This window comes from Euprymna scolopes, chromosome 1, assembly GCF_053919585.1.
Source record: "Euprymna scolopes isolate OS-2025 chromosome 1, ASM5391958v1, whole genome shotgun sequence".
In the NCBI taxonomy this organism is placed as follows: domain Eukaryota; kingdom Metazoa; phylum Mollusca; class Cephalopoda; order Sepiida; family Sepiolidae; genus Euprymna; species Euprymna scolopes.
The window spans coordinates 146,520,442-146,547,350 of record NC_136482.1 but is presented as its reverse complement, the minus strand read 5'-3'; the positions used below and the strand labels follow the sequence as shown (position 1 = coordinate 146,547,350).

Genomic DNA, 26,909 nt, shown 5'->3' with positions numbered 1-26,909 from the left:
GGGGTAGAGCAAAGAAACTTGGCACAGTTATTAGTCTTTCTCTGCATGAGAACCTCCCAGAGTTATGCATTTCTCCTATCGTTTGATGCAGCTCTGGAGACCGTTTTTGTAGAACACCCCAGGTTGGTCCCCCAACCACGACGTGACTTCAGAAATCAAGGCTGCATCATCTGGGAAACGCTTTCCTTTCAAAAACAACTCCATGGCTGGGAAGAGGTGATAGTCAGAGGGTGCAAGGTCAGGAGAGTAGGGAGGATGGGGAAGGATTTTATAGACTCACGCCCATGCTTCTGATCTGGCGACATGCTAGTAGTGGACCGGAGCGTTGTCCTGCAAGAGGAGGGTACTTTTGCTGATCTTTCCCTGCCTCTTGATTTTGATAGCTTCCCTTAATTTCCTGAAAAGAGAAGCATAATAGGCTCCTGTAATTGTGGTACTCTTTGCCAGGAAATCTGTCATCACTACTCCGTCCTGGTCCCAGAAGACTGTGAGTATGACCTTGCCAGCGGGGGGCTGAACTCTTGCCTTCTTTGGAGGCCATGAGTCCAAGTGCTTCCACTGCATTGACTAGGCTTTGATCTCGGGATCATAGTGATGGACCCAGGTTTCATTCTGTGTAATCAGTCTTTTGAAAAACTTTGACTCATCTTCTTGGAACATCTCCAAATTCATCCTCGAGCACTCGACGCGTTCTCGCTTCTGGAATGGTGTGAGCAACCTGGGAATCCATCTGGCAGACACCTTATGCATATGCAAATTGTCATGAATGATAGTTTCCACAGACCCTGTACTAATCTTGACACCTTGGGCTATTTGGCGAATAGTAATGCGCCGGTCTTCCAAAATGGCAGCTTCAACTTGAAGGACAGATGCCTCATCAATGGCAGAAGTGGGGCGACCAGGTCTGGGAGCTGTTTCCACAGACTTCCGGCCATGTTTGAATTCACGATGCCAACGTTTTACAAGGTCATATGATGGGGCAATCTCACCATAAGTTTCTTTCATTTCATCAAAAGTCTCCTGTGGTGTGCGTCCTTTCAAATACAAGAACCTGATCACTGCTCGACATTCAACAGGCTCCATTTCACACCTGACTCAGTTCAAACACCTGTAAAACAGAAACCACAATTAGTTCAGAGCTATAATTTGCCACATAACCCATAGAGATATAAATCATTGCACATGCAAAATTTCAGCTAGATCAGACAACTGGAAGTGGGTCAGGGGCATTACTTATTGCACTCCCCTCGTATTTTCTCTATTTCGTTATGATTGTCAGCAAGCATAAAAATATCGTCGACGTACCTAATGTAAATAGACTTTTTTTTTTAATAGTATTAAATATTTTATTCTCCAGGTTGGACAAATAAAAGTTTCTAAAGGTGGGTCCCAATGCGGGCCCTATTGCTACCCCATCGATTTGTGTGTAAATGTTGCCTTTCTGATCATAGAAGGGGACCTCGTTTGTACATATTAGCGATAATTTTATTAGGATTATTGGGTTGATTTTCACTGGAGCGAGAGATAGATTATTGTGTATATTGTCTATGATGATATCAACAGTTTCATGAACTGAGACGTTGCTGAAGAAACTTTCTATGTCAAGTGAGGCGGTGATTTTGTTATTAACTTTTGTTGTTTGGAGAATTTGTATAAGTTCTTCGGTAGATTTTACGCTGTATTTTCTTTTTAGGTAAGGGCACAAAACTAAACAACCAAAAATCAATGTAAATTTTGAAAAAAGTAGTAACATTTTGAAGTGCCTAGGTACGTAACCATCCAATATGTGTGTGTGTGCGTGCGCACACATATACTTACATATATATATATATATATATATATATATATATATATATATATATATAAATATATATATATATATATATATATTTATATATATATATATGTCGTAATGTAAAGTCATAAATTACTATAATAAAAAAACTGTAAATTCTATATCATCTTGTAAATCACACTTTTAGAATCATTGTACATTTATGTTAGCCACGTTCTTAACACGTAAAAAAGCGTAAATAGATTTTTGCACACGAGACGCTTGACTAGTTAAAGAAATTGAAAGATAATTTTAATTCAAGCATGTAAAAGCATCCAGATTTTAAACGAACAGTAATCAAAGCTGCCTGAAGACGACTGTTGAAACTCAGTCGAAAGTACTTGCAAAGATTCAACCGATGAAAACTTGTGTGTATTATTATTATTATTATTATTATTATTATTATTATTATTATTATTATTATTATATAAAGAAACTGTGTGTCTGTGTTTGAGTTCATTCCTTATGGACTCCAAAGCGGCTGGCCCGATTTTTACGAAATTTGATACGAACATACTTTATGTGCTTGGTAGTGTTCGGCATGTCTTTGATAAGTATCGATAATCGATAATTGAAATAATCTAATGAAAGAAGGCACAAGCGATTTTGACCAAAGTTAACACCTTACACAGCCTAACATCACAAGTGAAATTGAGAAGTTTTATTACTACACAAAACGAAAGGTTCGACATATAAAATCAACAGCGGGTTCTTTAATATGATAGGGACGCGTTCGAAATCAACGTTTCTGTTTAAAGTACAATTGCACTATGATACTTGACTTTTTCCTTTTAAACTTAAATTCAAGGCATTATCACCGCACAACCGGTTAGGACAGGCATATAAAAGTAACAGTAGGGATTTTTAATATGACAGGGGCACGTTCGGAATGAATGTTTCTGTTTAGAGCAGAATTGAAGTATAATACTTTACTTTTGCGTTTTAAACTTTAATTCAAGTTATTATATATAAAAATAATTTTATAAATCAACAGTAAGTTCTCTACAGTGCAATGTAGACTACAATGTATTGTGAACTACGTCACTGCGAGAGGCATGTGAATCTTCCTCCAGATGTACCGCGATGGGTCCCCAACAAGAGCAGGCAACCAATCGATTTGATTGAAAAATGGTCGATTTCATCGATTTCAATCACAATAAAAAATATGGGAGTGTGAAATATTCGTTGATCATCATTAGATCCCGGGCAATATCGGATCACTCTGCTAGTATATATATAAATATATATATATATATATATATATATATATATATATATATATATATATATATATATATATATATATATAAAGCAGGCACCTTCAATCTTGGACAGACTATGGATACCCTGGAAGGGCTGCTTGTGCGTGAAATTTTTGCGGCAGGAGGTGCGCAATCTCCAACCACATTTCTCCTGAGACGACATTGTTAAATACCAGTGGCAAGTAAAGTACAGGACGACTGGAAACAAATGCCGAGATAAGCGGAGAGCACATACAACGCCTAGAATTCCCAAATGGTCACCCATCTGATACTAACCAGACTGAACTTTGCTTAACTTCGGTGATCTGACGAGAACCGGTGTGTCAACGCGATTATGTTGTATATATTGGTAAATATAGAATTGTTAATTTTATATATATATATATATATATATATATATATATATATATATATATATATATATATATATATATATATATATATATATATATATATATATATATATATATATATATATATATATATATATATATATATATATATATATATATATATATATATATATATATATATATATATATATATATATATATATATATATATATATATATATATATATATATATATATATATATATATATATATATATATATATATATATATATATATATATATATATATATATACTCCTTTTTTAATCTGTATATATATATATATATATATATAAAATAAAATTACAATTAAATTTACCAGAATGATCCAAGATGGTAAAACTAAAGTATATTATAAATATTAAAGAATTAATATTTATAAATAATCTCAAACAGATGTAAAAGCTCAATAAAACCAAATAAGAGATAGAGCTTATAATAGGAGCAAACAGTTAATAAAACATGTTAAAAAAACACTTTGAAAAAGAGTTCACACACACACACACACACACACGCACGCACACACACATATATATATGTGTGTGTGTGTGTGTGTGTGTGTGTGTGTGTGTGTGTGTGTGTGTGTGTGTGTGTGTGTGATTTTGTCAATTATATTTCAATTTTTATATGTACAAACCTTAATTTAAGAAGTTCAATGTGATTAACAAAATAAATGACAAAAGTCTATATTCCAAATTTCATGATGTTGACCATCTTACAATTTATTTCTTTAATTCCGTGGACACTTACAATTATTGACAATAATGGCGTGATGTAAGCTAATAATAAGGTCATTGCAACTTCTTTTCAAATTCTCAGATTTTGTATTTATGCCCACATACATTTTATCTTCTTTTGGTGGATTGATAGTTGCTACTTTTCTGATGAGTTAAGAGCAAAATAGATTCTTGATGGATATAATAATTAAATGAATGATTTTGTTCTACGAAACATTTACTGTCAAGAATTGTACGCGTTAACGGAATTAAAAAAATAAATTGTAAGATGGTCAACATCATGAAATTTTGAATATAGACTTTTGTCATTCATTTGTTTATATATATATATATATATATATATATATATATATATATATATATATATATATATATATATATACTAGACTCACATCCCCATTATGTTACATAGCACCTTCTCTTCTGCTCTTCTAATGAGATGCATTAGACTTCGAAATACTTTGGTATAAAGAGTCCTCTTTATCCCCCAACTAAATGTATTTATACCGTTATTAAATAAATGAATCATTCTATATTTACCAATATATAGTTTTTGTAACTTGATTTTCCACTCTTATTGTCTCATATATATATATATATATATATATATATATATATATATATATATATATATATATATATATATATATATATATATATATATTTATATATATTAAAAAAATAAAAAATGATAAAAGTCTTAAAACCCTACGATTGTTGCAGGCTACACTTTTTTAAATCTCCTTCTCTCTCTCTCTCTCTCTCTCTCTCTCTCTCTCTCTCTCTCTGTAGCCCTTTCTTTCTTTTCCCCTCTTTTTTTTAATCCTTCTCTTGCTTCCCTCTTCTTTCTTCCTCTACCTTTTTCTCTTTCTTTTTCCCTCTTTTTCTCCCTCTCTTCTCTCTTCTCTCTCTCTCTTTCTCTCTTTCTCTCTCTCTCTCTCTCTCTCTCTCTCTCTCTCTCTCTCTCTCTTTTACGAAGTCCTTCTATTACAGTTTCGTTTTGTTCATTTTTTAAAAAGCGACATGTATTCATATTTTTTTTTACCAAATATTAAGGAAAAGTTATTAAGACTACTGCATTAAAGATACAAAACATCGAATTAATCCTAATGAGATTAACGACGTAAATATTTGAAACACAGTTTGATTTTTAATAATTACAAAAAAAAAAATATAAATATTAAAATATTAAATATTTTATAGAAATCATTTTGAAATCCAATTCGACGCTAAAAGATTGTTTTTTCAATAAATGAATCAATGTAAGTCAAATATTTCGACTGACTCTGGCCATCCTCAGTAAATTATAGGTATTTTTATTTGTTTGTTTGTTTGGTTTTTTTCTTCATTTTCGAGCGATAACGACGAATGCCGGTGATAGTGGATCTCTCCTGGTGTGAAATGGAGACGGTTAATAATGTCTAGATTTTGTGTAAATAGCATGCCAGTGATTTGTGTACGGATAACATATCCAATATTTTTATATTGAAAATTATCTCCCTTGTGGATGCATTAAATTAGAAATATTTTATTTATGTATTTTCGGACTATTATCCTCATCTTTTACATTTTTTGTTTTTTTGTTTTTTTTTTTCAAAAAAAAGATGAGGATAATAGTCCGCAAAAAATAAATAGAATATACATATTACTCATCTCAAAAAGATTTCCAATAATTAAATAATGTATACCATTCGATATCGACCTGACAATTGAAGATCAGACAACAAAAAACTTGGATTTATAAGACCAAAAAATCAAACCATGATCGCCTATTGAGTGCCCGTGGCACAGTGGATAGAGACGTTGATTCTCTACAGTTCCAGATGAGCTTTGTCTAAAGATAGCGGTTTCAATCCTACACAAACCCTGCCAGAGGATTAGTTGGCCAAAACGTGGTGAGACGACAACAACTATGGAAGGCAGTAATTACTGAAGATACAGTTGAAGATTCAGCATTCCTATACCGTCGTAATTAACGACCTGACGAAGGCCAGAGGAATCGTAGACCGAATCGTCATTAAAAAAGGCTACTGGAAAAGTTAGTGTTGAATGCTAGCACCCATATTGAATTCTAAATAAGATAACACTTTTTTCGCATGAATTATATTTCAGTAATAAATTACAAGCACTTAAGAATAGGGAGTTATTTTCCAATCATCCTTTATTATATTAATTTCCGTACTGATACCATTGAATAATTCGCAATATCTTTTCAACTATGTGTAAAATATCAACTTGTCTTCGATCGATCGTGTACAATGAATTGTTTATGATAAACTAGCAAGGGGCCCGGCATTGCCTGGTGTTACCCGGGTTTTTAGGTGATGTAATAAGGAACCGGGAGGGGGGATCAAAACAACAGTAGCGGGGGGTGCACGTTGCCCGGGTGTGTGTAAGTAAGGTACACCGGGGGAGCGGTTAAAAAGCGGTAGTAGCAGGGAGGGGGGAAGTAAAACAATAGTAAGCAGATGGGTTAAAAAAATAGTAGTAGGCAGACTCGCAGAAAGAGAAAAAAAGTTAAAAAATAAAACGTCTTAGTTGTCTCCATCGCGCGATCGTAAGTTCCGGACGTTGAAATACAGCGTATTCAATTAAACCGATACGATGACTTGGGAAAATGGCGGCGCAAAAGTGGACCCCTCCTTGTAGAAAACTGTCCAGTTGAGGGTGAAGGAATTAATGTTTTTGGCCAATTTTTCGATATTTGTCGTCCGAGACTTCGGCCTTCAAAACGATCTCAATCCTGTCAGGATCAGTTGCGTATGTCGAAAGTTAATGGCAGACATACAAACATACATACATACATGCATTCACACAAACCGACGATTAAGATTTATATTATAGACAAGCCGTGCATTAAATAACCGCAAAAAGAGAGATATACGCCGAAAATAGGGATTATTAGATACTCAACGTTTTCTTAGCATTTGGTAATGTTTGGTTCCTTTCATTTAAAAAGGGAGTATTTCTCTTCTTTATCACATCCGTATATTTCAAACCAGATCTGTGCCAGTATCATCGTATTTAAAAGAGACGCTCGCTGAAAACGGCCATGATAGTTCGCAAGTTAGTGGCAAGCATTCAAAAATGCGCTGACAGACCGGATTCACTCAGTTATCCTTGTGCAGATAATGCTTGCAGTTAATTGACAGTAAACGGTTGAAATTTGTCGCTGACTATGCTACAGGGTCTCTTTAAATTCAACAACAGCATCCGTATGAGCAGTCCTGTAAAAATTTCACACACAATTTATGCCTAACTACTGCCTCTCGGCTGAATGCCCCTCCGCCTCTTCAATAAGTCCGGTGGGATTTGGACAACGGCTTGTAAATCAAGTTGTAAACACTTCTTTTCATTACGCAAAACAAGATGGCGTGCATGCCGAGGCGTTGTCATTGTGTCACGTGATCGTGCCGTTTGCAGCCTATCGCCGGAGAGTTTTGACGGCAATTATTCTAGGTGTTACCGCTTCGCTTTCTTATACGACCGCGAGCGACGCTGGCGATGGTCGAGAAGAATACGAGACGGACAGAGGTAAAGTAGGATATAGGGTGAGCGGAAGAATCCGATCAGAGATACTTTTCACCTAAGCCTCGTTACTGCCCAACACCTTGTCACCGCTCTTGTATTTCAAAGACTCTTCGCAAGGAATCTAAATTCCTTGTTATTTTTATGGATGGGTAGTCATTATTATTATCGTTTTATTTTTGTTTGATTTTTTTTTTATTTATTTTTATTTTTTATTGTCTTTCTCGTTGCGTGAATTGTGCCTAAACGTTCTTTCTGACAGGAAGAAAGGACTTTCTTTATCTATTTTTTTTTGTTTGTTTGTTTGTTTGTTTTCTGTTCTTGACTTTAAGACGCCATTTTTCTATCGACGTTTCTTTGCCACGGACTGCATCCCCCTCATATTTCCTTTTTTCCCCAACTGGTTTGGTTGTGGCACAGAAGGTAATAAATCACAATTTATACTGCCAATAAAAAAGACAAAAGCATATACAGATAAAAAGAAAAAATGGCAGAAATGTAAGAAAACGAATGAGTAGAAAGAGATTTGAAATTTAAGTCGGGATAAAAATAAATAAAAAATCTTCTTTGTTTCTTGTCGAGATCAATCTTATACACACGCAAATACATCGTTTTTATCTATTCATAATATATGAAACGTTTTTTTGTTATTTTTACATAATACAACTTATACATATATGTTATCATACAGGCACACAAACGCTCTCAAACTCACATACACATATAAATACACACAAATATCCACACACACACACACACACACACACACACACACACACACATATATATATATATATATATATATATATATATATATATATATATATATATATATATATATATATATCAGCAGCCGTACAGCTCAACGGTTAGAAGCTTCGACTGCCGTTTGGGCGATCGGGTTTCGATCCTGACTGTAGGTAGTTGCTTGTCTAGCCGCACTGATAAGCTGTGTAACAGCAAAACAGTACTGCATGTGGATGATTATATATATATATATATATATATATATATATATATATATATATATATATATATATATATATATATATATATATATAAATTATCCGTTACCATTTACAAGAATTCAAACAATAACAACTTAAATTTGTGTATGATCGTTTCAGAGACTATATCATTCAAAGATGTGTTCGACTATATGGTTAAGTGACTAAAACTTAATTTAGAACTGATTTAAAGCACTCATCTGTTGACCAAATTTCAAACAATTATTACAGTTTATAGATCATCTTCTCTGCTATATTGTGAAAAAAAAATGTTAAATTTTCGGTCAGTAAAACAAAAGTTATGATGAATTTAGTGGTATTCAAATCGTAAAAAAACGTAAGGAGGTGAACGACGTTTTTTATGACTGGTTTTCATAGCAACCACGTCGATTCACCGACTAGTGCTGCTACTAATTCACTGCTGTCGCAATAAGAGAAGTAATAAGTGAAACAGACAGAATAAAAGGGAGATAATTGGGGGAATTTTATTGGAGTAGACGAATGCCGTACATTGTTATATGTGTAAGTTACGTTTATGTGGGGGAAAAAATAAGGCTGAAGTTAAACAAAGAATAAGTGAATTTACTGGAAGCCTAGAAAGATCATGGATTACAATAGAAAATGTGAGCATAAAAAGTAATATGGTTAAGCTTAAATATAGAAAAGTAAAGGAATAGTCTAGTAAAAATATAATAAATTTATAACTTAAAATATTACAGCATTAATATTTATAATTCAATTTAACATTATATAATCAATTCTTAATGCTGCAATATTTTGAGTTATAAATTTATTATATTTTTTACTAGAATATATTGTCCTTTTCTTCTCTAGTTTTAACAACTAGTCCTTCAGTTTTCCATATTTAAGCTTAACCATATTATTTTTCATGCTCGCATTTTTCTATTTTATACACATTCAGCAGCAGCAGCAGCGCAATGGGGGGGGTGACATCAAATCAAAACGAGGGCATCATAACCAACTGACCGATGGGTAAATTTTGAGTAAAACACTAATAAAAATTCATTTGACCGTGGCTGAAAAACATAGCTGAATTAGAAAAATGTGGCCCAAATGATCATTCTTTGAGTTCCGATTAGATTGTTTGAATTAGAAAACGTGTGTTTACAAAGTCAGTTAAATATTAAAAAAACTAGCGGGGGTACCCGGCGTTGCCCGGGTGTTTGTTTCCGGGACGGGGGGGGAGTTTTAAAAAATGTTATGGTAGGTAAGTAGGAAGGATCAAACCCGGAGTCATGAGTAAAAGTAGGAAAATAAAGTATGAAAAAAAACAAAAAAAAACATCTGCAACGTTAACAGTTCGGCCACCAAGAAAAGTCCATTCCAGTTGTTTAGGGGAAAAAAAAAAAAAAAACGACTACGGTAGGTCGGCGCGAACGTGAAAATATAATGTGAATTGTTCAGCACGCTAACCACTACGCCACAGAGCACTGCAGCTTAGTTTAGTGATTTTAAATAACTTCACATGAAAGAACTACGAAGCCAAACCGGTGTTCTCTTCTCAACTGTTCCTTGTGAACGATCCCCAAACGGTGTTAAGTGGTGGCAGGGGGAGGAGGAATTTATTAGAGAGAAAATATTTTACCACTTCCATTGATCTTAACCGATTTTGGCCGTGACTTCTCAGCAGAAAAAGTATAGAAATCTAAGATTATCGAGGAATTTGAGAAATAATAAGCCTATAACACACCTCAGATATTGTTCTGCCGTTTGTGCATATTATATTTGCATGAAATATCTTGATTTTTAATCCTATTAATGTCAAAATCAGACGGGAAAAAATGAGTTCATTTTATTTATATAGATAGAATAGAAGAAGATAAAAGGACAAATTTAAAATATGTCTCCGTCTGATCGCTATACCCTCTTACAAATTGAGACTAATTAGAACTAGGGCTAGAACAACAGCATATTCTTTTCATTGTTTTGACTCTCGAGTGTGTATCTGTTGATATCTTATATTCTTTTACATAGAGTGATGTGGTTCTCGGTTGATTAATTGTGTCTAACTGTATCGGATATATACTCGAGAGTCAAAACAATAATAAGAATATGCTGTTTTCATAGTCTCTGAAACGATCGTACACAATTAAAATCGAAGTTTTTTTGTTGTTGTTTTTTTTTTGTTTTTGTTTTTTTCAAACAACTCAACCTCCAAAACTGACAAATATTTTAGCATGTATTTCGAGTGATAAAAATTGGTTTATATTGTGTTGGGTGACGACATGCTGTCATTGCTCTCGGTCTGACGCAAATTCTTTCCGTACATCAAGATCAGTTTCAGTATTGGTTAAGGTTTCCTTACGACAAGGTTTGTAGTGTCATGGAGATTTTCAATGCGAACAAGGCGCAATTGACCTGTTCCGAGGGGCGCTTCTGTTGTGTGTGTGTGTGTGTGTGTGTGTGTGTGTGTGTGTGTGTGTGTGTGTGTGTGTGTGTGTGTGTGTGTTTGTGTGTGTGTGTGTGTGTGTGTGTGTGTGTGTGCGCGCGCGCTAATCAGCGTCATCTTTGATGAAGACAATTCATGAATCAAGACGACTTGAATAAGATAATGTAGATCCATGTTTATACAATCTGCAAAGGAATTATATGAATTTTAAACTGCAGTATGTAATACATTTTCATACGTGGGAAATGCGTTTGTATTTTTAGCAGTGAGATCTATGTGAAATAGCTTATACAAATTGTTTCTGTTTCTAGCGATTTTCTTAATCTTACGGGCGCCTTGTAACGTTGTACACCTTTTTTAACGGTGTCATTACATTTTAAGGAACCCAAGACGCTGTAGACTCCGTCGCAAGAAATGATAAGAAAGAAAAAAACTCGACTCACTTTGTATCTGGTATTTCACATTTTTTTTAAATTTTTTTTTTTATTAAATATTTAAACAATTCATTTCTCCTTTTCTGGTCTCGTGTTGACTTTTCGTCTTTGCACTGACACCACCCATGCGTCTCATTTGTGTCTAAAAGATTTCCCTTTTCTGCTCTCTCGTGTTTGGGACAGGTCTCGAATGCGTATTGAATACGTCCTTTTCTGAACATGTGTCCTGTTTATCTCCGTTGTAACGTCACATCGCGCAGCCGGCTTGGTCATTTGCATATGGTTGCTGCTGCTAACCCAGCATCAACGGCTCTCTTATACCTGTACAGATATTTCATGTGAGTCTGTGAGATTCTTATAATCGTGTAATATTTGTTTATTGGTTGTTATAACTGACAAAGTGGATACAAATATTAGCTTGAGAGGAATATTTTATTTTCTTAGTTTTTACATACTTTTAGAATTCTGTGCCTGCTCTTCGCAGGACACGTGTGACAACGTATAAGCCTGGAGACTGACTGTCAAATCCTTTTTAGGTCAATCATCGGTCAAAGAGAGAGAGAGTGTGTGGGGGGTGGGGTGAGCGCGCAGCAATAACAGAAGAGAAAAGGGAATAGATTTTTGGGTATCTTGGTTAGTTGAGTTCTTTTAGAGAAAGAGAGGATTAAAGAAACAATGTCTTTTTTTACATAGGCATCACCACATTATCAAGGCCAAGAGGCCACTCAAGGATAAGGGTTAAAGAGTGTACAGTAGAAATTGGACAATATAGTAATCATTAGTAATGAAAATTTGGTAAATTTGATAACTTATATGGAACGGCTCATCAAGAACTTATTTACGTTAGACTTGAAGACAACCATATTGTAGTCAGCCGGAAAGCAGGAAAACGGAAGACAATTCCACAGGCGTGCAGTTCTAAGAAAGAAGCTTTGTTCATGGAATCTACGTTTAGGTTTAGGCACAGATAAAGAGTGGGGGGAATTATTGATAGTGTTTACAGCTAGACGAGTGTTTCTTGTGAAAGTTTGGCGAGGGGGGACCATAGATTGAAGCTCAGTCGAACACTTTCCATGAAAATAACGATACATCAGAGACAAACTCGCAACATCTCTTCTGTGAGATAGAGGTTGCAAGGAAGAGAAAAGGACATCTCCTACGAGGCTACGAAGTCTATTTTGAACTCTATCAAGGCAGGACAAGTCCTTTCTAGCAGCTCCTGCCCAGACGTGGCAACAGTATTCTATCCTTGGACGTACTTGGCTCTTATATAGATAGAGAATAGCATCAGCAGTGAGATATCTACCGGATCGATAGAAAGATCCCACCATTTTTCCAGCGGCCTTGGCAACAGATTTGATGTACGTGTTCCATTTAAGATCAGGAGTAATAGTCAATGGTAGTAGTATGTGGCCTGAGATCACTTAGGTTCACTCCTACAATACTCTCCTACCAGATAACGGAGTGTTTTTTTTTTGTTGTTTTTGGGGTTTTTTTTAATAATAAAAATATTCATGATCTTTTTTCCATTTGACTCTCCTACCAGAGTTTATTGTTTTTATTTTATGTTCTTGCACTTTTTCAGGCAGTAAAATATTGGGCTCTTTATTTTTGTTGATAGTTGTATTTTGTGTACATTTTTGCTTGTTTTCAATGTAAGGTTTTAAACGATCTATTGAAACTTGTGTATGCGTGTTTGGGTTAGTTTCTATAAGGAAATATTTAGGTGTTCGTTCGAGTACAGTGTAAGGACCTGAATAGGGGGCTTCTAGCGGTTTTCGAAAGCGGTCAATCCTTATCCAAACTTTTCCTAAAACTAATTTTACTTAGGGATGTTGGCAATTTTTAACGTGGTACCCACCCTCCGAAAGTATCCGATTTTCTGACAAAAAATATCGGAGAAATCAATGCCAGCAATAGAATCTTCGAATTCATACGATATGATAATGATTTGGAAAGGCAACCAAAATGAATACACATCTACCGGCTGGTGTTGCTTGAGGAAACTAGTGGCAGTCGTTACGTCAAAGCTAAATGAAAGACCAGACGAGTTAAAAAAAAAAATAAAAAATAAGAATGAAAAGAAAAAGAAGTTAATAAATAAACAATAACAATTAAAAAAAAAAAAACACCAACTATTAGATACATCGAGCGCGAACCGTGGATATTTTTCAGAACGAGGCGCTTGGAGACGTCAACATGTGAGACGCTCACCAGTGTCGTAAACCGGCATGAAATTGGTTTTAGACGGATACAGAAGAAAAAAAAAAAAAAAAAAAAAAAAGGAAATCGTTTAGAAACTAATGCATTCATACATAGACACACAGAGAAAGAAGGCAACAGGGGAATAATAAAAGGTTCAACTATATTTTAAGGGAATAATTTATTATTATTATTATTATTATTATTATTATTATTATTATTATTATTATTATTGGTCCCCCGACAAAAGGAGGGTGGACCTGTAAATTCACCCTTGTCCGTTCGTCCGTTCGTCTGCCGCACTTTTCTCAATAACTACGCCTTGGAATTTTTTGAAATTCTGCACAAACATTAAACATTATACGAGTAAAAAAAAGTAACAGAACGGATTTTCCGGGAAAACTCCGATTGCCCCCCCCCCCAGGGGTGCCTTTCGGGTTAGAATGACTAATATTGACACTTTTGTGCTTATTAAAAAAATTGAAGGCTTGGATTTTTATAAAGCTTTTTGATTAACTATCTGATTTCTATATAATTTTCTTTCGCGATAACTCTTGGGTGTGTCCCAGGGGCTCTTTTACGGTTAATACAAACACTCCATTTTTCGGACTTTTTACCACGTTTGTCCAAATTTTCTTAGTATGTTTATTTAGCAGTTTTGTATGGTGTTGAACTCAAATTTAAATATGTTAAGGCCTAAAACTGCACCGTTTGTTCATTTTCACCAGGATTTGACGTCCCCTGAGAACTTTTGGGGCTAACTAGGATGGGGGGGGGCAAATGCTGAACTTAGTCATTTTTTTTGTACCTTGTTCACTGTGCATTCACGGGGACCATGCATGTTTCACTTATTTTACTTTAATTTACCTCAGACAAGGAATATTGTCACTCAGACGTAAGAGGCTACCATGCAGTGGGGACCAGAATTATAAGGTGCATTATAATTGTGCAACGGGATGTTTGTTTACATTACATTTAATTACATCAAAAATAATTATAGTTGTGCAAGAAGATGTTTGTTTATATTACATTTAAAGTTCTTCATATCGTTGTGGTCAGTGAAATTGGAAGCGGGGAGGGAGTTCTGAATGCCAACAGATCGAGAAAATAAACTCTTAAAGTAGAAATTTCTCCGAAATCTGGAGACCCCCACCACAATAAACGGATTGGATTTAACTGATTGTTGGGTTATTCAGGTGTTTTTATATCAGCTCGGGGTGAGGGGGCACCAGAGCGGCATAATAATGAAACGCAAATCAAACAAAAAAAAATATGGAGGGTCACCACCAAGTGACGATAAACGTGCAATCTTTACAACTATTCTTATAATAATGTTGAACCTCATTTGACTTTTACAAATATTTATTCATAAAAATCAGAGATTTTTGTTATGGAAGACCCTAATCTCTAATCATGCTTTTTTTCTCTCCACCACTCCTAAAAGTAGCCCAATCTGATAATATTAAGCCAGCAATAACAATGTCATTTAAATACACTCTCAATATTACACCCTAAAGGAGAGAATTTGAATGCTTACTAGTCATTGGCATCGAGTGCTTAGGAAGGTCCCTAGGGACAAGGATTTGTCTAGACAATCTGGTATACGTATGCTTCCCTCCTAGAAGTAAATCCTGGCTAAACACTATTACAAGCCCAAATAAAATCTTAGTATGGCTATTATATACTCCTAGGAAAAGTGCAATTTCTGCAAGTGACGTTGCCTCTAGTAACAGCATTAAGTTGGATACTCTACCAGACTTGATTACTTATTCTCCTGGAATACAAGTAAATTACATAAGTAAAATACAAGTGAATTACATAAGTAAATTAAAAGTAAATTACAAGTAAAGTTACATAAGATTAAAATTAAAGTAGTACGCTTAGCGTACTGTGTTCGCCAGAAAGGGTAGTAGCAATAGTCATATAGCAACATGTGGAGGTATGTGTGTCTATAGACACCCATACATACATCGGTATCTATCTATCTATCTATCTCTTTATCTTATTCTCTAGTTCTCTTTATCTTTCTCTCTCTGAAATTTTTATCTCTCTACAATCTCTATCTCAACCTTTCTCTCTATATATATATATCAATCGTTTTTGCTCGTTTCGACACATTGCTCGAACGTAAACAAAACAAAACGTATTTTACTACATTTGATCGCATCTTTTCGTTCTCATTAAATATCTGGCGCTTTCTCTATCTCTCTAGATCTATATATATATATATATATATATATATATATATATATATATATATATATATATATATATATATATATATAGAGAGAGAGAGAGAGAGAGAGAGAGAGAGAGAGAGATAGATAGATAGATAGATAGATAGATAGATAGATAGATAAAAGGAGAAGCAATTTACTCCGAGCGGATTAGTAATCGTTTTAGTTTATGTAAAGTGGTGGACGCCATATTGGAGTGGGTCCTGCCCGTTTGTATAAGTTGATAGAATTGTAATCTGGAATAATGGATCTGACTGATCTAAGCCAATGAGAATAACAGTAATGTTTAAAGGGGGAATTTATTATTTTCCTATTCGGCAAACAGGAACGTAACGTTCTCGCTATGAGTTTATGAGTTACACAATATCGCTATCATGTGTATAATTCCATACGGTGTTGACTGAGAGCGGTAGAAAGATTTTGGAAATAGGGGGAAAAATCGGGACTACTCCATCTGAAAGTGATTGCGATAGTAATGGTGTAACTCCTAGGATGTAATCTAAGATTTTATTATAACACCTAAATATGTCTAAAATGTCATTATAAAGTTACATAAGATAGTTGTTGATAGGCTAGACATAATAAATTTGTATGTGGCATTTGTTGTTGCCAACTTACAGTATTTTGGTCCAGGGGTAAATTTATGCTACATTTTCATGCGCAGATCATCGTATAATGATTAGATCACTCTGACAGACGTTAAAAAGCATTTTAAAATAAATGTCTAAATTCAACAGCATTTCTCGCGGTTAACGGTAGCCGAATGGATACGGTCTTTGCTAATGCAGCTAGCTTCTGTCGCCGGGTGCGGTTCTATTGACTAGTTTTAATCGTGACACCCTGTACTGATGATTCCCAAAAGGATGAAGCACTAGTCTCTGTAGATATTTAAGGATTATTATAGTAAATAATTATATATATATATATATATATATATATATATATATATATATATATATATATATATATATATATACATGTCTCGAGGATTAGTATCTTGATTTATGAGAACTTACACTGGACAAGGATAGGAAAAATCTTTGTCGTAGCGGTTTTGTCTACATTTCTTTTTCTGCTGACTTTTTCATGGCACTAAGTATATATTTTTATTGTTGTAAAAAAAATATAGGCCAACATAAACTTTGTATAAAACTCTAATTTTTATTGAGCTCTTTCATACTGATTTTACGTTCATTTGATTAATACAGGGTTACCCCCCCAAAAAACAAAAAAAACAAAAGCTAAATGGAGGTCATCTAGAACATATGCTGTAGAACGGAGAAAAACAGGCCAAAGATCCTAGGGTTTTGATGTGATGTTTTGAATATAATGAACTAGTTATGACCAAAGTTTCATTTGATTCAGACAAAACACTAAGAAACGGAGCCTAATTAGAGTTGATGCCCTTTTTTGCGAGGCACTTTGTATTTGAACTTGTTGAATTATATATATATATATATATATATATATATATATATATATATATATATAGTCATCCACATGCAGTACTGTTTCGCTGTTTCACAGCTCATCAGTGCGACTAGTTATATATATATATATATATATATATATATATATATATATATATATATATATATAATTATCTAGACTTATTTTATATCTTGACTTATTATATCCTTGACTGTCTACAGCTTATCTTCTGATTTTTAAAATCCATTCTCCTTTACATTTTGATTTTTTGATTCTACTTTAAACTCCTTCTTCCCACTATTGTTAACATTACTAATCAATATAATTATAATTAAAAATTATCGTTATCAATTATCATAAATATCACAATCACCAACATGTCTATCCTTCCATTACCTTCTATTTTAATTATCATTATCAGAATTAGAGTAGACGATTATATGTAAGCATGGGGACAAATTAATTATATACATTTTGAGATTTTATTATTACTAGCATGGGTGCCCGGTGTTGCCTGGGTATTTGGAGGTGTATGTTGAGCAAAAAAAAAGCGGTCAAGTTTTTTAACTTTGATCCCTATTATGACCCCTGAACATTTAGTATTTTGAACTCAAATAAAGTTATTAAGTTAGATCCATGTCCAAGGAACCTATATCTAAAATTCCAAGTGTTTAGACCCAGAATTGTTGGAGGAGTTTGGTAGAGCTCGTAAAGGTCAAATCGTTGAACTTTGACTCCTTCATCGCCAAATTTATGGCCGAAAACTGATCACAAAGGTTTTCCCAAATCTCAGTACCCTGTATATCAAATTTCGAGTCTGTAGACTTAAAATGGAGAGAGTTATTGCGTAGGGAAATGTACACACACAGACGCACAGACAGACAGATACACAGACACGTTCACTTTTATAGATATATAAATTGCTATACAACTTCTAAAGCTTTGCGTAGTAAATAAAATGCTATGATGAAAGATGGAAGGAAGAGTGGGGTGGACGGGGATGGGGACGAATAGGAAGGAGAAAGACATGCCTTAGAATCAGCATCAGTAAATCATTTATGGTTTCTCCTTTTCATTCTTCCTCTTTTCTTTCTTTCTTTCTTCCTTTTTTCCTTTATTCTTTTCTTCCTTGCGTCTTTTTCTTTTATTCCTTATCTCGCATTTGTTTTTGTCACGTGAAGATGGTGTGATGAAAAATCGAAATTACCAGTGATAGTTATGGAATATTCGTTGTTGTTTTTTTTGTTTTGTTTTTTTTTTAACTAAAAAGATTATGAGAAAAAATAAATAAATAAAAACGTATAATCAAGCTGTAACAGAGCGCGGATGCGCGGATGCAAATGCATGCGAAACGATGTCACCAGTAAAGAAAAACACTATAAAAAAAGAAAAAGAACATGTTAGAGAGGACGATCACGTAAAAGTCATGGATTACGTTCGAGAGCACGTTCGAAATCACGTTAAGGATCACGTTTTATTCGGGAAAATATCCGGAAATTTACATCGTTCTTACAACGAAAAAAAAAAAAGCGAGTTGAAGTTCCTTCCTTTGTCTACTTTGCGACTGAGGCTACAACGTGTTGGGTAACGTTACAAACCATGGGAATTGTTATGTTTAATTATGTTTGTTTAAATGAAATAGTGCTAATTAAATAAACACAATGTGTGTGAGTGTTTGTCCATGTGTGTGTGTGTGTGTGTGTGTGTGTGTGTGTGTGTGTGTGTGTGTGTGTGTGTGTGTGTGTGTGTGTGTGTGTGTGTGTGATAACAGGGTTTTTGACTTGGATTTAAAACATTATCTTCGCCATCTTTATCAGCTGAGTAATGCCCTGAAAAGGCCAAATTTTTTCCTTCTTCTTTCTGCGTTGCCTTACAATCATTTAACTAAAGAAATTCATTCGTGCAGACGATCGACATTGTTGAATAGCCTGCCGTGTAAGAAATGTCTATTCATTTATATGTTCGGTTTCACTTTTCGTTACCCAAACGCAAAACAGAAATATTCAACAGTGTAACTGCGGAAATGGGCGGAAAGAAAAGAAAAAAGGCGGGAATTTGTGTTGGGGTGGGGGGTGGGGAAGATGGCTGATAATAGAGAACAAGAATTGTTTTGCGTTTACAAGCTACAAGCCAATTTGTCTTTAAAGTGGTTGGACATAAGTATGAGAGAATTAAATTAAGTTTCTAAATACTCTACCATCGTTATTATCTTTGTGTCTTTCACGTTGTCCCTCACTTTCACTCTCGTCTTTTTTCTTCTCTTAACGTTTTTGTTCTTTCTTTTTCATTTGCTAGTTTTGTGCATTTTTTTTTCTAGACACCCATCTCTCTGTCCTTCTGCTTCTCTTTCTGCCTGTTTTCTGTCGGACTCTCTCTCTCTCTCTCTCTCTCTCTCTCTCTCTCTCTCTCTCTCTCTCTCTCTCTCTCTCTCTCTCTCTCTCTTTCACTCTTTAATATCTCGGCTTTTCTTTCTATTTTGTATTTTCTTCCTTTATTGTTTGTTTTAAGTTGAGATCGAAAAGCAATCGTTTTTCGACAATCGGATATTCTAACCATTAGGCCAACTGTATAAAGTATAATATATATATATATATATATATATATATATATATATATATATATATATATATATATATATGTGTGTGTGTGTGTGTGTGTGTGTGTGTGTGTGTGTGTGTGTGTTATTGTATAAAATTAAAAAACAAGTTAATTACAGATTCTATTTTGCATATTAAACACCTCCGGTTTGATTAAGTTTTTAAAAGTATGATCTGCCGCCTTTTTAAACCAAGTATTAAATTATGAAAAGGAGTAGAGAAATGCCGTTATTTTCAAAATGCGTGCAAGAATGAAGATGCATTGTGTGTGTGTGGGGGGGTGGGGGGGGTGTTGCAGTTGTCTGTGCAGATTTGAAAATATATTTTATAATGCTACTCCATGAATACATGGTGCAATCTGCTAAGGTATTCTTATATGCTTTGCGTGTTGAAAAATATCAGAAATTTAGAAAAAACAAACAAACAACTACAGAAAAAATTTAACTTAATCCACAAAGTCTTGCAATGTGGACTGTATGTTATATACTTAGACAGTGTAGGAATAATTAGGTTTAAGGTTCTTTTTTGTATTTTGTCCATGAGGAAAGCCTATTGATTCATGCACTAGCCTTGATGTGACACCAATACTCCATGCACAGGATACTGCCAGATCTGGGAAGTTAGAGCAAGCTCATTTCATTGCAGCAAACTTGACAGTATCTTCTTTGCATTTATATTAATTTATGTTTACTGTGAATGTAAAGCCAAGGTGCTTGAATGTTATACTCCTGGGGAAAATATCACTAGCTTTGGCAAATAACGTCAATAAAAGTATGGGAGTGTGACGCATATGTTTATCCTTAATTAATCCCGGACAACATCGGTTTCCCCTGCTAGCATATATATATATGTGTGTGTGTGTGTGTGTGTGTGTGTGTGTGTGTGTGTGTGTGTGTGTGTGTGTGTGTGTACGTGTGTGTGTTTATGGAGAGAGAGAAAGAGAGAGATTATTATTTTTTTTCATTTTTATTAATAATAATAATAATAATAATAATAATAATAATAATAATAATAATATTTGTTAACCAAACTTTTTATACATTAAAATTCCTGTAATGTTCATATATCAATAAAATCAAAGTACAAAATTAATTGACTGAATTAATTAAGCTTTATGATTATCAGTTTTTAATCAAGCCTGCATATAATATTTTTTGCAAAATCAAGGCATCAAAATATAAAATAAGATCATCATATGGTGTATTTTCTTATGCGTTATAATTGCTTCATGACTATTTGGACAAATTTACATATTAGATCATTTAAAAAATATTCTAGACATGGCTATTCTCCAGACAGCAAAATACATTTTGTTATACATATACGAATACATTCATACTCCCTATTTTAAGCAGTTTGACACACGTCCTTTACCAATTTTTTTTTATAGTTAGTTGTTATTCTTTCGATTGATTATTTCATTTTGATTAATTTAATCTTTTAATGTGTTTTTTAAATTTTTGTAATTATTTTTTCCTCCCCAATTTATTTATTTTATTGATCTATTCCCCAAATCCTAATCTACCCATTCAAATTCTAGTCTCAATTTATATGTTCAACTATTCCTTTCTCAATCAGCCATAGTTTCGTATAAATATTTTCTTAGCTGTTATGATATAATTGTTGATTTTTCACTTTCACGTTTTATTTCTTAAGAAAGAACCATAATTAAGTGGTTTATTTAAATAATATCAATGAAAATTTATCTTCAGTCCATATTGGTTATGTCAATAATCTAAATTTTAAATTTATCTTTTCAATTTTTATCTTTATATACATATTTTATTTGTATTTTTTTTTAATCTTGGCTGTTTATTATAATTCAAAATATCGGTACGGCGGAAGGGAGATAAATCTATTTTGCCAATATTTATTGATTAGTAAATTTATCGAAATTCCATGTATTATTACTTTAATATTTTGACTTTAGTGTTTATTAATCGCATTTGCTTAATTATAAACTTATAATTCTAACATTATCTTCTTTATATCAATCTAGGTTCAATTTCTCAGCTTTCTTCAAATTTATATTTTGATTGAATTTATTATAATCCATCATAATCTGCCAGGCTGAGACTTTTGAGCAGATTTTTTTAGTTGGATTTTAAGTCAATTCTTATGGACAGTTCATAAAAGAAAAACACGAATAAACAAAACAGAGTTCGATAATTAATTATTTTACAATTTCCATTGATTGGAATAATAATTTTAGGTGGTTAAATTTCCACCAACTCAAGAGAGTTTATAATTGAATTCGTGTGTCAATCTCATAGTTGACTAGACGATTTAAAGGACGTTTGGTTACGTCCAATGATAAGGAGATCCTTCTTCTTTTTTCTTTTTTTTTTTTTCAATTGTCGGCGCTTCGATGTCTTCCTGACAACTGATTTCTTAGAATTCAAAATCCCGCTAAAAGTGAAACTCTTGTCTTCCGGTGAAAGATTTGGCGGCTAACAATCAAGTGGTACTGTTTTATCGTGTCATTTCTGACAAGAAGGAAACGGCGTTTGAAAAGATGAGGACAAAAACGTCAATACCGATAAATGTGCTTCAATTTACTTATTGAAAACAAGTGTAAATATAATTGGCCAATTCTACTTCTATTTCTACTATTATATAAAAGGAATGTTGTATGTGTGTCGGGGGGGTGAGAGTGTTCCTTGTGGATTGAGAGCTCAAAATCTACTATTATATAGGGTGACCCCCCCCCCAAAAAAAAGCTAAATGGAGGACATCCAGGACATATGCTGTAGCACGGAGAAAAAAGGCCAAAGACCCTAGTGTTTTGATGTGATGTTTTGAACTAGTTATGACCAAAGTTTCATTTCATTCGGACAAAACACTAAGAAACGGGGCCTAATTAGAGTTAGGGCCAGTGTTTTTTGGGTCACCCTGTATAAAAAAAAATACTTTGCTGTGTGTGTCTGTGATCAGGCTGTCTAAAGATATTGGCACCTAACAGTGACGTTTTTTTTTTCTATTTCCTTTTGCAAAACTTACTCATGTTCTGCAAAACCAAAAACAAAAACAACAACCCGCCTTTCGCCCCCTTTTTCCTTCTTCCCATTTCCCCTTTCTCTTTCTATCTCCCCCACTTCCTGACTAGTTTCCTAGCTTAAAATGTACCAAACATTAATACTGAACCCTTTTCCCTCTCTCAGGAAACAAAAACAATCAAATCCGCCATAAAACAACCAAACAAGCACTACAAACTAACGATTTAAAATAGATAAAGCTTGAGGAAGGTAACTGGTGTCAACATGAATATTGTTTCCAAAATAACTGGATTCGGAATTAAATAACCCGAAAAGAGTTGATATGCCGTAAAACAAGACAGGTTCAACTACTTGGCTTTTTGCCAGCAGAATCAGTCCGCTCTTATTTTGCAGAACAGATGGAATTTATCTATCGAGAAGGTAAGTCCTGTTCTTTTTTTTTTTTTTTTTTTGATCGGGTTATTTCTGGCATTGAGGCATCTCTCATCTTCCTTTTGCAGTGCAAGTATTGTGGTAAAGCTTTCGCGTCTCACGCCGCGCACGACAGCCACGTGCGACGCACGCATTCCCGCGACAAACCACTCAGCTGCAAACTATGCGGTCTTGAATTCCAGCAACAGTTCGATCTGAAGCTGCACTATCGAAATCATCCGGAGACTGAACCAATCCGTAAGTCGACTTTGCTTTCAAACGGAGGTACTCACTCATATTTTTTTTTTTAATTATCATTTTAAACATTTTTTTTTTTATTGTTGTTTTTATTTTTATGTTACTTTTTTGATATTGATATTTGTTTTCACGTGAAGCTCTCTTTCAAAAGATCGTTGAGATATAGAGACAGGTCTTATATATAAAGCGACAGGATACGTGTTAATGCAGGAGAGCCGAGCATGTAATTCAATGAAAGGAGATTTATGATATATTGATAGAAAGACCAAGAGAAAGTGCGTTTGGCATTTACGTTTGACAGTTCTGACATTGACACATATATTTCTTACCTATTCTTAAGATGATTTTCACAAGTTCTTATAATATAAATGGACAATACCTTTTCTGTTGAAAGCATAACTCGAAGACGCAGATACAAAAAGATGATGATTCCGTTTATTATACCATATGATGTGACCGGTCAATGGCTTTGCATCAAGGAACTCAAGTCTTACATGATTCTTCTTCTAACCCCGCTTCCAAGGGTCTATGTCAGCTTTGTCTCTCTCCTCTTCTCACTTACTCCCCGACTAACTCTCTCTCCTGACCGGCTATCGCTAAAAATGCTAATAACAAAATCTCTCTCTCTCTCTCTCTCTCTCTCTCTCTCTCTCTCTCTCTCTCTCTCATATATATATATATATATATATATATATATAAACAAAATCTCTCTTCTCTCTCTCTCTCTCTCTCTCTCTCTCATATATATATATATATATATATATATATATATATATATATATATATATATAAACAATAGAAAAATACGAGCATAAAAAGTAATACGGTTAAGCTTAAACATCGAAAAGTAAATGACTAGTTGTTAAAACTGGAAAAGAAAAGGACAAGATATTCTAGAAAAATATATAATAAATTTAAAACTTAAAATATTGCAACATTAAGAATTGATTATATAATGTTATAAATTGAATTTAAAATATTCTTAATGCTGCAATATTTAAGTTATAAATTTATTATATTTTTACTAGAATACCTTGTCCCTTTTCTTTTCCAGTTTTAACAAGTAGTCCTTTACATTTTCATGTTTAAGCTTAACCATATTATCTTTCATGCTCGCATTTTTATATTGTAATATGATTTTTCCAGGCTTCCAGTAAATTCACTTGTTCTTTGTTTAATTTCCATCTTTTTTTTTTTTTTTGCTCTCATAAACATAACATATATATATGTAATAACAATGTTATGCACTCGTCTGCTTTCAATAAAATCCTTCCAATTATCTCCCTTTCATGCTTTCATTCTCTGTTTCACTTGTTACTTCTCTTGTCACGAGAGCCGTAAATTGGTAGCAACAGTAGTGCCTGAGGCGACGTGGTTGCTATGGAAACCAGCCATAAAAAACGTCGCTCACCTCCTTACGTTTTTTTACTATTGTGAACACCACTAAATTCATCATAACTTTTTTTTACTAAATGAAAATTGAAAAAAAAAATGACTATATAGCTAGAAGGTGATCTATAAACTATAATAATTGTTTGGAATTTGGTCGAAAAATGAGTGAGCGGTGAAGCTTTAAAGCAGTTTAAATGACTAAAACTGCCACTTAACCATATATTCAAACACGGTAGTGTTTTAATGATATATATATATATATATATATATATATATATATATATGTGTGTGTGTGTGTGTGTGTGTGTGTGTGTGTGTGTGTGTGTGTGTGTGCGCATGCATTAAATAGGCTTAATCCAATAAAATCACTACCTCTAACAAAACCGGTTTCACATATGTTTCCGCATCTTAGAACTTATTTAATCAGCTATACAATTTTCAGGCTTCGTGATCATTACGTGGTTGATGGAAAAATCCACGCAATCTTCTTTAATTCACATTTTTCCATTTCTGATCAACATTTTTAAAACTTTATTTTTAAGTGTTATATATCTTAAAAATTGACATGCGTCATATTTGTAGAATTTTCTAACGAATAATAGACACAACGGGTATATCTTATTCGTTGAAAGTTCCTCAGTCTATGAGCAATGTAATATTTGAAAATTTGAAACGGTTAGAATAAAAAAACAATGCATTTTTTAAAAAATAAATGTGTTTATTTATTTAAAGTAATAATGTAACAAAGCGCGGACGCGCCTATGACAGCAGTAGTAGTTGTATGCAAATAACCGATCCGTGTGCGAGGTGACGTCACAGAGGAGAAGAAGAAAAAAGATAATAAAAAAGGAAAAACGTGGCCAAGAAGGACAGAGATAGACGTATTTCATTCTATTTACTGCCAAAAACTATGGAAGGCATTAATTACTGCAGATACAGTTAAGAAATTCAGCTTTCCTATCCCGTCGCGGTTAACCACCTGACGAATGCCAAAACAATAGTTGGCCGAAACGTCGTTAAACAACAACTATAAAGATGAAGGTAATACTTCGTAAATAAATAAATAAAAATATAGAAATTATTCCTCTCAAAGAATTCCAATAGTTAAATAATATAGAGATAGACGTATCATACACAACAGTAACAGAGAAATGGCCGGACAAAGGCAGAGTACACCGTGTTCTTGTTAAGTACATTGGACTACGAGAAGACTTTTGAAGAAAAGACAAGGTGTTATGGTGGAAGTACCTGTAAATAAATGTATGTTTTTTCAACGGAAATAAAGTGAATCGAATTCTTTCTTTATCTTTGTTCCTTGCGACTGTCTGCATACAACATGTGGGTCCCGAGCGTTGACATGTCACAACAAGGTACAATAAATCCACGTCAGGCATGAAACCTTTTTGTTTTATTTATTAATTTTTTTTTACGTGACATGTTGTGGTTCTCGACGATGATATTTTAGATGTCAAAATCATGAGATTCGAGGTGGAAACTAAGATAGTACCCGTCCCAGGAAAGATAGAATAAATTCTCTGAAGAGAATAGTTTTGCAGCACTTTTATGAAATTTGAAGATTGAAACCAAGATATAGATATAATTATACCGAACTTTATAGCGAGATTAATCAAATTTTTAATCAAAATTGTTTACGAAATGTTGAGTCTAGAAAATGTCTCATATATAATGCTTAATGACTACTGATCAGATTCAATATAAATCGAATATATTTGAATTGTTAAATGTGTGGTTGTAGCTTTGTTAAGCCATCTTAATTTCTT

The 26,909-nt window shown here is 33.7% G+C and overlaps 1 protein-coding gene across 2 annotated transcripts in view; it reads left to right on the top strand.

Moving 5' to 3' along the window:
- LOC145283594 (PR domain zinc finger protein 14-like) overlaps positions 1–26,909 on the top strand; it is a 93,275-nt gene that overhangs the window by 40,779 nt on the left and 25,587 nt on the right. The window contains exon 7 of one of the 2 annotated variants that reach the window (XM_080132529.1): positions 23,568–23,763. In XM_080132529.1, coding sequence (XP_079988655.1) covers positions 23,568–23,763 — 196 coding nt within the window. The remainder of the gene's footprint in view (positions 1–23,567; positions 23,764–26,909) is intronic. The other variant, XM_080132538.1, reaches the window with a different exon arrangement.